Source organism: Mchenga conophoros, linkage group LG14, assembly GCF_057382185.1.
Source record: "Mchenga conophoros isolate Kocher_MC1m ecotype Shallow Benthic linkage group LG14, M_conophoros_male_GT1.1, whole genome shotgun sequence".
Taxonomy (NCBI): domain Eukaryota; kingdom Metazoa; phylum Chordata; class Actinopteri; order Cichliformes; family Cichlidae; genus Mchenga; species Mchenga conophoros.
Window position 1 is genome coordinate 21,728,457 of NC_140539.1, and position 15,079 is coordinate 21,743,535.

General features: G+C 42.3%; 1 protein-coding gene across 2 annotated transcripts in view; it reads right to left on the reverse strand.

Moving 5' to 3' along the window:
• The window catches only part of grik4 (glutamate receptor, ionotropic, kainate 4), a 378,192-nt gene that overhangs the window by 116,489 nt on the left and 246,624 nt on the right, over positions 1-15,079 (reverse strand). For both annotated transcript variants that reach the window (XM_085243381.1, XM_085243380.1), the window contains exon 6: positions 1,965-2,130. In XM_085243381.1, coding sequence (XP_085099507.1) covers positions 1,965-2,130 — 166 coding nt within the window. The remainder of the gene's footprint in view (positions 1-1,964; positions 2,131-15,079) is intronic.

Below are 15,079 nucleotides of genomic sequence, written 5' to 3' on the forward strand. Positions count from 1 at the left end.
GATCACTGGTTGTTAGAGTTGCAACCTCTGCCCTTACTTTCCTTTTGTTTCTCTCAACGAGATGTTTTGTTTTGCGCAAAGTGTTTTAAGAGTGCACACACAGTCTTACAGAAAACCCAGCGAGACTGAAGACAGTTTATACATCACATACAACATAATGCGCTAAATCGTAATTTAGTTAATTTAATAAATGACAATGATCTTGAAAAGGGAGACGAAATAAACGCAATTTATTTTTGGGACGCAGGCGTCGGGCGTGCCGCTGTGAGGGAGTTGTAGCTGTGGAGTGCAGCAGCTGCTTTAGAAGGAAACGTGTCGCAGGGTGAGATGTTGATAAAAGCTGCATCTGTTGCCAGAACACAGTCGGCGCGTGTGCGAGATGCCTGTGCACGCTAACACGTGTTAAAGGGTGGCAGACGTTAAACAAAAATGTTTGCACTTTGATGGCAGATGTAGGGGAGACAGTTTGCGAGTCTTCCCCACAGGTATGTGCGATTGTATATTTTGTCACAAGCAATGTTCCCTCTAAATTGCGCGCGTGCACAATGCGCACTGCTGGCACGGTCTCTGCACAGAAAAAATCTGTGTTGCGCACAAAAAAAAAAAACCCTAACCTGAACTGAAATTAAAGTAAATACGTTAACAATTCTGTTTTGCAGTGTTAGTCAATAAGTGACTGGCTGCTCCAGTATGGGATTACAACGATGCCACCTTATCCCATAGTCCAGCCAATCACGCGACTCACATTCGTATATACGCAGCTAATCAATGTCGTTGACAGGATATGACAGCGTCCTTATGTGCCGGTGTTTTAGCTGGCAAAGCGGCGTGACTGATGAGGAGTGAAGCCACGTTAATGACAACATGTACAACCATTGGAGATGTGAGCAGGACAGACGGAACAGACGGAAAAAGTGTGGACTTCATACCACTTTTTAAATTGTGTTGATAGGCCACGTAAAACCAGAGTTGTGATACAAAATATACGCAGTGTTTGTTTTTCTTCCTGAGTACTATCGTTGTTTATATTTACTGCGGGAAGAAACGGTAAAAACGGCGTTTTATAAGGAAAACGCTTGAAAGCGCTCTCCGCCTGTGAGCAAAGATGAAACCAAAACACCCGCCACCCTTTCACATTGGTCGAAAAATGTACCACGTCGATCAATCAAAACATGGCATTTAGTTGTTAAGAAACGGGAGGAAGTTTTAGGAGTGACGGCGGTGTTTCGAGATGTGAGAGATTTGCGACGTTTACTGCAAATCTTGTGTAGTTAGCATGTAGTGTAGTCAATAGTTTTGTTGTGTGTGTCAGAACAATGAGGCGACTGCTGAATGTTACAGGTGTTACAGGAGTGATACATCTCCTGTTGTCAGGCCTGCAGGTGTCAGGCTGTTGTTCATAGTGGACAGAAATTATTTTTAGGAGTGGCACAAAACGCCTTGGCTGCATTTTTAGGTAAACAGTTGCAAAAAACTTTGTTGTTTGCAAAACTCAGTAACTTTTTTGAAGAAGTAACTATATAATTAATTGCCCTGCACTGGTCTTTATATGCTGTATTTTGCAGACAGAGAGTTACAGGACTCTCTCCCAGACCACAGACTCATCAGAGCTTTATAAAAAAAAGAAAAAAAGAAAGAAAGTTGTGTTTTCAAAATTGGAGTTCAAGTTATTTTTACTTCCAATAGTGTTAACATACTACACAGGTCATGAACAAGATTTTTTTTACATTTTCATTGTAAGTGGGCTAAAGCAGTTAATTAAAAGTAGTCTAACATAAATGTAAATGCTGTAATTTGATTATTTTAATAAACCATGTAAATTGGATGGATTCGATGCTGGCGTGACCACAGTGCACACGTCTGATGTCGCTCACAGTGGTCCAAGGGATCGCTCTGTGTGTTCGCTCAGACACATGAAAAATTTGAGGGAACATTGGTCACGAGTGTGCGAATGCTGTACTCACAGTCAGCCTGGGCACAGATGAGGCAGGCGGTGGTGCTGTTGAAGAAGGTGAGAAGGCCGGCCACGGCCAGGCTGATGTCGGTGTTTGTTGGTCTCAGGTCCAAAGTGGTGAAGCGGGGGAAATGAACCTTCAAAATGTCCTCTGGAGCCACCTTGACATAGGGCACCTGCACAGAGACACTGATGTCAGACTATGCGTTCCACTTTAATTATTTGCTACTGAGATGTAGGAGTTTTTGCTTTTGAGGTGATGTTTAAAATGCAGCAGACGTCTACAAACAGGAGAAGCGTGAAAAAAAAAGAGATTAAAATCAAGAGAATGTGGATGCGAACTGCGGGATAAAATAGCAAGTTGCCAGCAGACAGTCAAAGGAAAGAATAGCTCAGATTAAATCTGTTAAATCTGTTATGATGAACTACAGGCAAGGATAGCCCGAGGGTCTGTGGTAATGGGCATATTCAGAAAACACATATTTTTCAGTGAGTGAGGCACTGAGGCTCGTGTAATGTACTAGTCTGGATCTAAAAACGTGTTTTTGTTCCACCCACGCAAACAAGCCCTCGTTAGAGAAATCTTCAGCGTGGCACCGCCTCATCACCAGTTATGAAACATTTGTTTACCTGGCTCACAGTGGGGCCGCTCAGCTGCGCACATTTTAGTAAAACACCCATAAAGCACACGCATGCACACAAATGAATATATAATATATATTTTAGCAGTTATTTATTTATTTTCTTTGTTACCCGATCTTCAGTAATGAAAAGATTTTCTGCGGTATGAGAACTGGCACTATGTGGCCACAGCTTTCACAGGCGAGGGTGGCAAAAGACAACATTGACAAGGAGATTAAAGTACAGACTCTGAACTTTAATTTGTGAAGAAGTTGTAGACCACAGACCATAAATTTTGAATGAAAAAAATAATTACGTTTACCGAGAAGGCAGAAGCTCTGTAAAAGTTTTTTGGTTTTTTTGTCATTTGTTGCTGTCTTCCAGCAGGAATACAGAGCCAAGTGAAGCGTGGCCAAAGGATAATCCCATGAAATTTTGGTGCAGATCTGAACTGATCGGGAAAAATATCCAGATATTTATGTAGTTTTCACATCACTGAAGAGTAGACTATCGGTCTTGACAGAGGTCAGAACTCTCAGAGCACCTTTCTAGTTGGATTGTGGAACATGAACCCCAATAACATCAACAAAACCATGGTATCATCCCTGGTGCTCTGTCAGTTCTCTAATGCATCACCCCACTTGTTTCTTACCTGCTTTAAACATATCAAATTCAAAGCGTTAGTGATCTTACTGCCAGCCCACATCAACAGATGGCTCTGCTGATGGCCTTCTACATATCCAAACGACAAATCTCATATTGGGCATGCTGTTTAAGCTGCTTTAACCTTCCCACGGCTGCTGGCTGCTGTGCAAACTGCTTTGCAGCCCACTTCCACCCCAGCTCCTTCTTTCATGCTGTGGAAGACCTAATAAATATCACGACTGCATTGCTCTCTGTTGGGGTCTTGCTGCTGCTGCTCTCTCCGCTTCCATTTATACATATGGAGTGAAGGGGAGGTCTCAGGTTACTGCAGGAGTTGGCTGCAGGTGGACTTTTTTTTGACTGTAGCTGTTCTGACTGAACACGAAATCTTTAGCAGAGGTTAAATGATTGCCCTGACCACTTAGAAATACTCTACTTAGCAATACATTTTAGGAACTGTAGAATAACAGTTATCACAAGCAGCCACAAACACTGTATAAATATAGAGCAAACAGCAAAAATCAATAAATATATCATTCTAAAAACTTAAAAACACAATGTGTGCTTTTAAAAATGGCCATACGCATTCAATAATACCTAATAGAGTTAAATTACTACATTGAGTATTGCATCTTGACATTAAAGTGCATGCTTTATTATACCAGTCCTCCAAAAAAGGAAGTGGACTAAAGGTACGAGTACAAGAAAGCCAGCCAAGCATCATTAAAAATCAATAAATATCTAATTCTTCAATTCCAGACTCACTGTGATTCACACTTCTCAATGAGATTGAGTCCAAGGCTTTTATAGCAATGATTTGTTGTAGCTGTATAAATAGCTGTATTCCTTAGCCACTCCTAATGAATTTATCATCCTGACACTAACAGGTCTATCTAACACCGTTCTAACAGCAGCACATCCCTGCTGTCAGAAGGGAGGTTAAGTATACCGCAGCTAACCTTGGAGCCATCGAGGTTCCCTGAGTTCAGCAACAAATCTGAACCGGGGCTACCAACAAATCTGCTGAACTTCAGAAAAATCATAAATTACATTCTCCCTCTATTCAAAAACACGACTCCCATCTATTTCCCTCTGATGAAATCCATCTCTGCTTCAGTTCCCAATGTGATAATGTGAATGGATACATGCTGTCGGGGCTCACAGTGAGACCTGGGAGGAAATAGGGAAAGCGGGAAAGTGCGAATGAGTGTGGTAGGTGTCGGGTTGGTCAGCTGGTAAGGCACTGCAGTAGAGCGCAGTGGGGCATGAAGGGGACGCAGGAGGACGTGCTGGGTCCGAAAGGAGGAGCAGGGAAGGGAGCCTCTTCATCATGCCAGATTGCCTGTCTGTGTGTTTCCCAGCACCAATACATTGCATTTCCCCCTTGCACCCATACACCCACGATTGGTTTTCCATCCCTGCCCATCAGGGTGTAATGGAGTCCCTGAATGTCTGAATGGATGGAGGCTCGGCCCCTACTGACATCCTCGGTTCAAATGCAATTCATTCCCATCTAAGAGTGCTAAAATCAGACTAATAGCCAAGCATCACACTGGGGGAAATGTGGCCCTGTTTAGGTGAGTCCTAGTGCATTTTCGCAGTTGTTTTTACTAAAACTTCCTCATTTATAGCTCTTTCTCTACCACTCCAGATTGTTTATTCTTTTTCCACGTCCTCCTTCGCTACCCAGTCTTTCCTTCCTTTTCAGCACTGAGGACTGTTGCTATCTGCCCCTGATGACTAAGGGAACCTGACACGCTTCGATAGGCCGTATCTGAAGCAGTGCGGCTTTAGAAAGCTGCTTACAAAGACACACACACATTCACAGTCACATGCATACACACGGATACATATACTTTGTCCTTTTCCATCAAATTGGCCCACTGGGCCCAACTGCTATAAACGCTGGGGTCCCAAGGGAACTACTTGGCTCTGAGTCTTGAATCATCATCAAATTCCACAGCATGCAGGCAAGACTCAAAAAGAAAATACCCAAATAGACAACCAAATCATTTCTCATGAATTTACCATATTTATTGGAAGAACTTCATTAACACCCGTTATTTTATAGTGAAAATCCACTCAGTGATTATTTGCCTTTTCATAAGATAAATACGGTGAAAATGGCTGTTTAACTATAGACTAAATGCAGCTAACAGCAAGGCAAGCGAGGACGTTATATATCATAAACAAATTTCCCTTTAGTCACAGCAACATGATTAATTGGTTGTTAAACGGGAGCAGTCGATGCGCTCATCGTGTGAAAAAGTGTTTAAAATCAAGAGTTTAAACAGGGCTACCGAAAGCAACGGAAATCAATCTCCACATTACTAACAGAAAGCTGTCAGCCACATCAAAGTCACCTGCCAGAGTTCTTATCTGCAACCACCAGCTAGTATCAGTCACTCTGCTGGTCGATTAATCCCCCCACCACCAAAAAAGCCAAACATCTTTTCTACATGTGTCTTTGCAGGGCACAGCTTCAAACCAAACAGCTGCACCACTTTCAGTTTAGCTTTGGCACAAACTCACCGTCAATCCTGATCTACGCTGAGTTAATTTTGAGCCAAACTGGCAGGTCTCACTATTTACGACTTGTTGATTCTCTCCAACTGACAACAGCAGCAATTGTGCAGATTTGTTGTAATGGTTAAAGTTGCACTTTTCACTCTTCTCTTAGAGTATACAATTAAGCAGACAATTCTTATCCAGCTAACATCTAATTTTATAATCTAGGAGTCACTCCTGTCTTTGTTATTTTCTTATATTGATCTTATTTTCAGTCAGATTGCTATCTGCATGCACTCGCCCACTTTGTTTGCTACACTATGCTAGTTCTGATTTGGTGTCCGTTTTTTCTTTCGAACTGTCCTAATTCTGGTCCACATTGACATGACGGCATCACAAAGTTGCTGACGATTTGTTGGATGCACATCTATGATGGGAACGTCCCATTCCACCACATCCCAAAGGTGCTCTATTAGACTTGTCACTGCAAAAGCTGTTTGAGATCAGAAAATACGACAATGTGGACAGAAAGAGACGGACATGTCAGCAACAATACGGAGGCCGAGGATGCTCCACACCACCAGCAGTCTGAACTGTTGACACAATGCAGACTGGATCCATGCTTTCATGCTGTTTGCAAGAAATTCTGATGCTACCGTCTGCTGCCAAATCACAACAGCAATGGCTTTGAGGTGACTGCGCTGTTGTGATTTGGGATTCCAACCAGGAAATCTTTTTCCAGTATGTTATTGTCCAATTTTTAGTGAACATGTATGAATTGTAGCCTCAGTTTAGTGTTCTTAGCTGTTAGGAGAGGGTGCTGCTGTAGCTCATCTGCTCTAAGGTTCAGTGTGCTGTGCATTCAGAGATGCACTTCTGCATCGTTTGGTTGCAGTGAGTGGTTATTTGAGTTACTATTTTCTTCCTATCAGCGCAAAACAATCTAGCCAGTCTCATGTCCACACATTTTTACCCAGAGAACTGACGCTCACTGGATATTTTCTCTTTTTCAAACCACTCTCAAACCATTCCATATAAACTCTACACAACAGCTGAGCCACATTCAAAATCACCTTTCTTCCTTATTCTGATGCTCAGTTTAAACTTCAGTGGGTCGTTTTGACCACATCATATGCCTGCATGCACTGAGTTGCTGACATGTGATTGGCTGATTAGATATTTGCACTGATAAGGTGTACCTAAAGAAGTTGCCAGTGAGTCTATGGCGAATGTTATGCTCGCCTTAACACCTCTTAACAGATGCTTACGTTTATAGTTTGTTCCCTCTATGGCAAAGCCCTGAAAACAAGCTGACAATAAGTCACTGTAACTCTTAAGGATTCAGTTAAATATGGGGATCCCGTTCCATCAGATGCTGGGACTACTTGGGCTTCCACATGCTGAAAAGTCACATCATGTCCACTTCAAGTTATAGCCTGCTATTTTTATAATTGGACTGAATATGAGGTGACCGACTTGCATGCAGACACCAGTTGCGATTGTGCATTGGTAAAAGAGAGACTTAAGCTAAGTTGAAAAGAATGGAGACGATTGCTGAAAGAGATACAGACTGAATTGTGTCAGGCTGTCAGGCTTTACTTGCATGTTAAGTTATATTTTTTCAATCATCTTTCAAAGGTAGAAATGATGAAACAAATTATCATGCATTTAACTGATACATCACCAACGTTTATCCATTCACCTAAGGGACAAGGAATTACTCCAAGCAATGTAAACAACTTGCCGATACTTGTAAACGAGCTGTACATTAGAATTAGACGTAAGCATCTTTATAGCATCTGCTCATGGCTTTGACGTTATCAGTGTGGGAGTGAAAAAACCCTGGGCAAACAACAAAGCCTAATATAACTGCTCTGCTTTTAATAATTTGGGAGCTTCACTGTTGATAAAACTATAATAACACAGTGACTGCTGTGAAGAAAGACAGGCGTGCATCGGGGGAACGAAGGGTGGGCGAGGGGAGGGAGTCGGCGTGCAAATGTGAGGCAGAAGAAGGGAGAGAACGGGGGGAAGACGGGGGAGAAACTGACAGTCTGACTGACAGAGGAAGAGAGCAATGAGGTGAGTGACAGAGGAGGCAGAGGCAGGGGAAAGTGTGCATAGGTCAGGGGAGGAGGAAAACATAAACAGACGTAACAGACATAAACAGGGAGTGAGAAATAGCAAAGGGGTTACAATCAGCACTCATTAAATGGTGTCATTGAATTTAGCCGTGTGAAATTTGATTCTGTTGTCAAAGGCAATCTGTTTGATGTTTCCCCCTTTATTGGTTCATTTCTCAACACGTACAGTTTCAGGGAATTCAATAACAACATCAGCATTTAGCTTTGTTATTGTTTGGTCTCAGCGGGCTAAAAACATATTCAGAGTATTGTGGCTGTCATTTATTATTTAGAAGACGCGGACTTTATTGTCTGTTACAACAGGAAGCTGTACAAGCTGCTTGGGCTTTATTCGTTATGTATTAAACTGAGCCGAGTATTGCACTTAATTACTTTTTTCGGTTCTAAGTTAAATATGTCTCTATCTGTAAGAATCACCAACTGTCAATTCCACAAAATTTTCAATAGCTAGTGAGAATATTAGTGCTCGAGACTGGAATCATGAAATGTTGTTCTAGGTACCAGCTAGACAGTGAAATACAAACTGCAAACCTCATCACTGCAGGGCTGGAAACAAGTCAAGTGTTTTAAAAAATATAAATATTTATATTTCAAAATAGTCCTTTAGGGACAGCTTTGCATTGAGCGAGATTCAGTTATGTTGGACTATCCTGTGTTTATGCATCTGCAGCATTGAGAGGCAATAAAAAAGATGGATCTAGCTTCTGGCTCTGAAACGTGGACCTACTCGGAAGTCCTTTAAATCTACATTCTACTTACTGGCCACTAGGGGGCGATATATGTGGCCACGCACTCACTGAAGCCTGACCTCTGCAAACTCTTTCTTGGGCTCAGTCAGTGTTTTCATGTCGTGTTAAATAAATTGTCTGCTTGATTTTATAAATGTTGGTCACTGTAAGTGCCAGACAGGAAGATTATCCAGGGGACGTTCATTGATCAACAGCACCTAAAGCGATTCACTCACAGCCTCGTAACATTTGGTTGTCAGTGGCTGTTTTTAAATTTGGTAAGATATTAAATTTCTTTTTATATACTGTCCACACTGAAATATATCAGTCAGCAACATCCTTGTCTCTTCATTGGTGGAAGCCTCAGCGCCGTTATTCACAATTAAGCTTAGTTTGACTGATTAGGCATTCTTCCTGTTAAAAGGAATTTTTTTCCTTCCCACTGTCGCCAAAGGGCTTGCTCATAGGCGGGCATATAATTGTTGGGGTTTTCTCTGTTCTTTGTATTATTGTAAGGTCTTTTCCTTACAATATAAAGTGCCTTGAGGCAGCTGTTGTTATGATTTGGCGCTATATGGACATATATGGACACATATATGGACACACTGTGATATATATGTGTGTGTCTGTGTGCGTGCAATTCCTGCAGTGTGACAGCAAGGCTGGCAGGTCTGCAGACTTAAGTTTGACAGCCGTTTAATGAGGGAGCTCTCACAGGATACAGGGTTTGCACAGGAACTTGCACACAGCGAGCAGTGGAAAAGGAGGAACCTTTATATGGCTGCAAAAATGCCTTTACGCAATTACAATGTGCTAACTATATATTACCTTAATTACACTGAAACTACTCTCTGGTCTCCTTGGATTAACTATTTATGAACTCACATGCCAGTGATGCACTCTAACACAATTTCACAATAACAATTTCTTTGTATTCTCTCAGCAGTAACCTCTGGCTACCCCTTTTTAATAGAAAATTTGAGCTTACATTCAAGGAGAATAGTTTGAGGTATTAGTGAAGAGACCAGTGCTCTGAGCTGAAGTGAAGGTGAAAGCTAATTTCCCTTTCGGCCAGTCCAACAAGCCCTGGGTTGCCTCGGTTGTTGAGTTTACAAGTGCCCAAGTCATTCTGCTACCTGTCGGATGTGAACCTAACAGGAGCATGACGGGAGGGGGGGTCTGGGTGAGAGGAGTTGAAGAGGAGGTGGACGTGCAGTAGTGCCATATGGAGGGCAGAGACATAATCAACAACTACATCTGCTGGCTTGGACTCACAGGGGCATCAGATCAAAACTCAGTTTAATAACGTATCACTGTACTTTTATGGGTCTTGGAACACGTCAGGCGCTGTGACTCATTTACATTAACACACGTTGACCTGGTCATTAATTAGCATACAACGCATGCTTGGCAGGAAGCTTAAACTGTCCTTGAAAACACTTAGCACTTCTGCCAAGTGGACAGCAGCCACTCAGTCTCAGTGAGTTGAGTAGAGGTCTGCCTAAGCCAGAGGAAGAACAGTTCATCTAGCGTAAAAAGCGACATAGCTAATCAGTTTGGACATCACCAGTTGCAGAAAACCCGCCAATAGCGCAACACAGAGTACGAAACCTGGCTCGGTGTAACTTACTGCAAGCCAGGGAGTTATGTTGGCCACTGAGCACTGGAGAACAGATGCTGTTGGAGACATTGTCCATCAGTCAGCAAGTGTGATGCCAAGGCCAGAATGCCAGAGAGGAGCTGGCAGAGGTGTTGATCCAGGGTGGCAGGAGATGGAGGAGGGCAGGTGGTACTCTATTATAGCTACCTGGTCCCCTCCTTTTGAACCAAAAGGTTTATGAGGGTTTTGGGAGACCAGATGCTGGCATTCAGAAAAGGCAAAATCTCGTGGGAAAGAAAGTGGCGATGAGACACTGGAGATAAGTGAGGAAGAGTGTCAATGTTGTCCTCCCAGCAATCTCCATTCATGACCGCCGGCTCATCCCAGTCTCAGGCCATGCAGCCAGATCTCTATTTGTGGTAGTAATGAGCCGGCATCTGGTCCCTGCAGTCAGAGCAGAAGCAGACCAGTGATAAAGATGAAGTGGGCTGTGGATCCCACGGTGCCTTTTAGGAGAGTGGAACATTGACCACGAGATCTCTATCTCATTGATCAGCCAGTTCAGACAGAAAAAAGTTCCTTTCCTCCAGAGAGGTCTGTTCCTCACACCACTGCTCTACTCTCCAGCAAAATTCTTTGTGTGGAAAAAAAACCCAGAGAGATACTTTAAAACTCCCTGTTTGTTAACCAGCTGATTTTAAGCAGTGATTGTAAGGGAAAAAATGCTGTTCTGATTTGTGGAGTTACCTCCACAAATCTGATTGAACCTCTGATTAGCTGATTAAACTAAATAAGGTATTTACCAGGAAATATGGTCCTAAACAGTATGCACACTCCAAGTGTTTATCCAGCGCGCTGAAACATTGTGGTATTGCTGAATCCAGAACTTTCCGCAGGGAGTTTTGATTGAGAAAGAGTTTTGTTTTTTTTATCTATCTGTGGGACTAATCCATTTCTGGGAGTCTGGCCAAATGTTTGAGTTACACCACCCAAAACAAAGCACAGTTACACTACAAAACTGGCTAACAGTTGGCCAGCAAATCTTTGGGAACATGGCCTTTGAGCTGAAAAGAGTTGATGGGGAGACAAAAGATGCGAATGCTCTCGACGGGTCCAGCTCACAGAGTGAAAATTCAGTCGGCTGCCGAAGCAACACCGGCTGGGTTAAGTATTGTCTCCTTTCACATGATGCAAAAACTCTGTTTCGTCTTTGTCTGCCACGCCAAGTAGCAAACAAGCAGAATCCCTCCTCATAGATCAGATCACAGCAATTATCTAAATACATTTTGCTGTCGGCTCTCACCTGGGAGTCGCTCTGTATTGAATCCCAAAGATAAACTCGAAGCGTTGGCTTTCAGACAAAAAAAGCAGGTATGAATTTCATGCGCCGGCTCTGCCAGGGTGGCACTGACAAGACAGATCAATGGTTGTTGTGAGAAAAGGGTCAGCATAGGTGCAGGCAACAGCTGTGCTCATCTAATTATAATTAAGAAGACACAGGAAAAAGCACCTGCGTTTTGGTTGTAAGTATACTAAATGTACTGATGCCGCATGTACACTTCATCACACGTATGCATATGAACCTTGAATTATGGTCCTATTATGTATTATTCATGACTGTAATTAAATTACTGGCTCATTATGAATAAATATGCAGCAGTGGAAGATTTCTACTTCTATAGTATTTAATAGATTTATAATGCAGCAGGAAAGAAATGCCAAAGATCAATTGGCATTTGGTTATAGCTAATAGAATGAAATAATTTATCACGCTGACACTGCTTCCTAAACTAAAGGCAGCAGCCTTGACACCCTAGTACTTTACAAGCCCAGCGACAGATTGGCGACCTGTCGAGGCGCCAGCTTTCCCCCTCCGCAACCCTGAATTGGGTAAGCAGAAGAAAATGGATGAATGAACGGATGGATGGATAGTACTTTATATGCTCTAGTTCGAGGCAAACAGAAAAGCTCTTTAGCGGACCAAAAAGGAAGCAAAATGTGTGAAGGATGATGCTGCTCCACTTCTGAGACTTCTTCAGCTGAGCACCTGCCATTAAACCCTTTTCGCTTTCACTTCTGAGCCTAATATTTAATTCCCAAAACTTTCCAACACATAGACAGATGGACACAAATGCACGCATACAAAAAAAGAAAAAGAAAAGGAGCTGTGCCTTGATGCAAGTCATTCCAGGTTTTTCATTTAGCTTGCAGTCTTAAAAAACACTGAAGGGAAGTTTGATCGTTTCATCTAAAGATCCCAGAGATGTTCCGACGACGATAACAAGCAGACGGAGCAGCAAAACAAGTAGATTAAAACTCGAGTACTCGAACCTAAATTGATTTCACAAACAGGGTCAACATCAAAAAACGTTGCACTGCACACAGCAGTGAAAAGCAAATTAGCATTATGCTTTGCTGTATTTCATTACTTCTGTACAAATACTAAGCTGTGAGCATCTCTAAAAGTCTGAAATCTTTTTGTGAGATTTCAGCAGGCGCCGTGCCGTCTCCCCATTGCTCTGGATAAGCAAGCTGCATCTGAAGTTAAATATGTGTCCTCCTACAGCTGGTTGTACTACATTGAAGTAAAATGCAGATCAGCTCTGTTTAATCAGCTCAGACTCGGAGTTGTGAAGAATAATGTGCTGCTTGCTGCCAATGCGACGCTGTTTGCAGCTGGAGCGAGTTGTATTTTACATATAGTGATCTTAAAGCTCAATTTCAGTGGAGAACTGAACCGTAAGCTGCCCCCATCCCCAAGCAGAACAGGACCCACATAGCAGAACACATACCGCTACACACTCAAACACAGAGATTTATTGTGAGACTGATGGAGGGTGATTAGGCAGACGCAGAGGGAGAGAGAGGGAGAGTTTGTTTCTGAAAACTATCCCTCCATCTCTCTTTATTAGAGTGGCGCATCCTGACCCGCTAGTCATCTGCAGCTGCTATCTGAGAAGAACTTGGGTAGAAGGGAAATGGCAGGAAAAAAGACAGGCGGAGGAGGTAAAATGGAAAAGAAAAATAACGTATAAGAGGAGACAGGAGAGGAAAAAGTAAGAAAGAGGTGAGAATGAGGACAACACAGAGGCGAGATCAGCGGAGGCTTGTGTAAGGGCAGTAATAGCAGATATTAAAGGTGGAACAAAAGCAGAGAGGTGAAAATTGGTTAAAGCTGGGATGGGGTGAAAGAAAGGAAGAAACTACTAATAAACTGGGCAATGACAGGAGAATAGTATAAGACCAGACAGCAAAGGATAGAGATGTTTGTTACATCTGCAGAAAAGGAAAGGTTGCACACCATATAAAGAAAAAATACAACATCAGACTCAGCTTCAAGGATGCGAACAGACAACACACCTTGGTGTTCATGTAATCAGATGAAAGACTTGCTCGCTATGGGGACTCTGTATGCCACCAAGCTAGCTAGCTTGGTGGCATACAAAGCAGCAGTGGAATCAGGAGAGTGACTGATAAGACTGATACCTTGGATCTGTATTTAGTGCATGGAATAAGTAATAACCGAGCCGTCCCACAGGAAAACAGTCAAACAAAATCAACTGAAGAAACTGTGACATGTTGTTAAAATCACCAGAAGAAAGGAATCAAACGAACAGACGCCTTTCTTCTCGTCCTTAAAGTGAGTTATTTAATTCCCAGACGCACAGCGCCAGGGAGTATTAAAGAATAATAATGGTTATTTAAAACACATTTTGGAGACCAAAATGCCTCCAGCAAATTGCATTTCTTTAAAGCCGCATAAACTATAACGACAATCCCAGTCATGATGAGACGAAAACGAAACAAACAAACCAAAAAATACATATTATGCACAGATGCGTTACAGTGCATGAAATTCATAATAAAATGCATTTTCACTGCATATGAAGTTAAAGGACTTATACAGTGACAGTTGTTCATAGTGATGGTGAAAGTAAAAGTGCACTCATGATTCAGTAGATTTAGATCCACCTTTAGCAGTAATAATGTTAAGTATTTATTGCTTTTGCATGACTCTCTGAGTCTCTCATATCGTTGTGGAGGAACTTTGGTCCATTTTTCTTCACGAGGTTGCTTCAGCTCATTGAAATTTGTGTTTATGGACCAGTCGTCCAAGGATCCCTCACAGCATTTCAATCAGGCTGAGGACTGGAGCCATTGCAGTACCTTGATTTTTTTTCTTAGATTTGCTGCTGTGCTTGAGGTTATTGTTCTGTTGTCCTGTTGCATGATGCACATTTTTGTCAACTTTTGGCTGTCGGAAAAGTCGCCGGGTCCTGTGGCTGTAAAACAAGCCCAAATCACCACCCATCCACCACCGTGCTTAACAGTTGGTGTAAGGTGTTTATATGCTATGTTTGATTATTCCAAAACGTGCTGCTCTATTCAAAGTGCTTTCTAAGGAGTCTCTTTTACTCAGTCATATACATATTCAGTCAGTGTATTTATCTATACCTTAGCACTTTAATCTGTTCAAAGGGCATTGTTTCAGTTGCAATTTTGCAAACCGAAGTGATTCTGCAATGTTCTTCTTTTTAGAGAAAATTGTCCTTCCAAACACAGAATACTGTAGTTGTTCAGTCTATTTGTAACTGTCCTGTCATGAACATTAACCTTTAACGTGCTAACAGAGGGTTGTGGAGTCTTACCTCGGGGTGAATTTGCCGGGACATCAATACCTGAGAATACTGGCAACTGTCTCGAATGTTCTCTGTCAAGAGATTTATTCTAAGAGACACTTCTTCAGCTGAGATTCAGAGAGTGGAGACACACACGCTGTAGATTTTACTTGCAAGGGCGGTCACAGAGCGCTCACATCAGAGTGGGGGCCCTGTGAAGTGCGCGCTCTGTTCTCGCACTTGTCTTCATTTATACACAA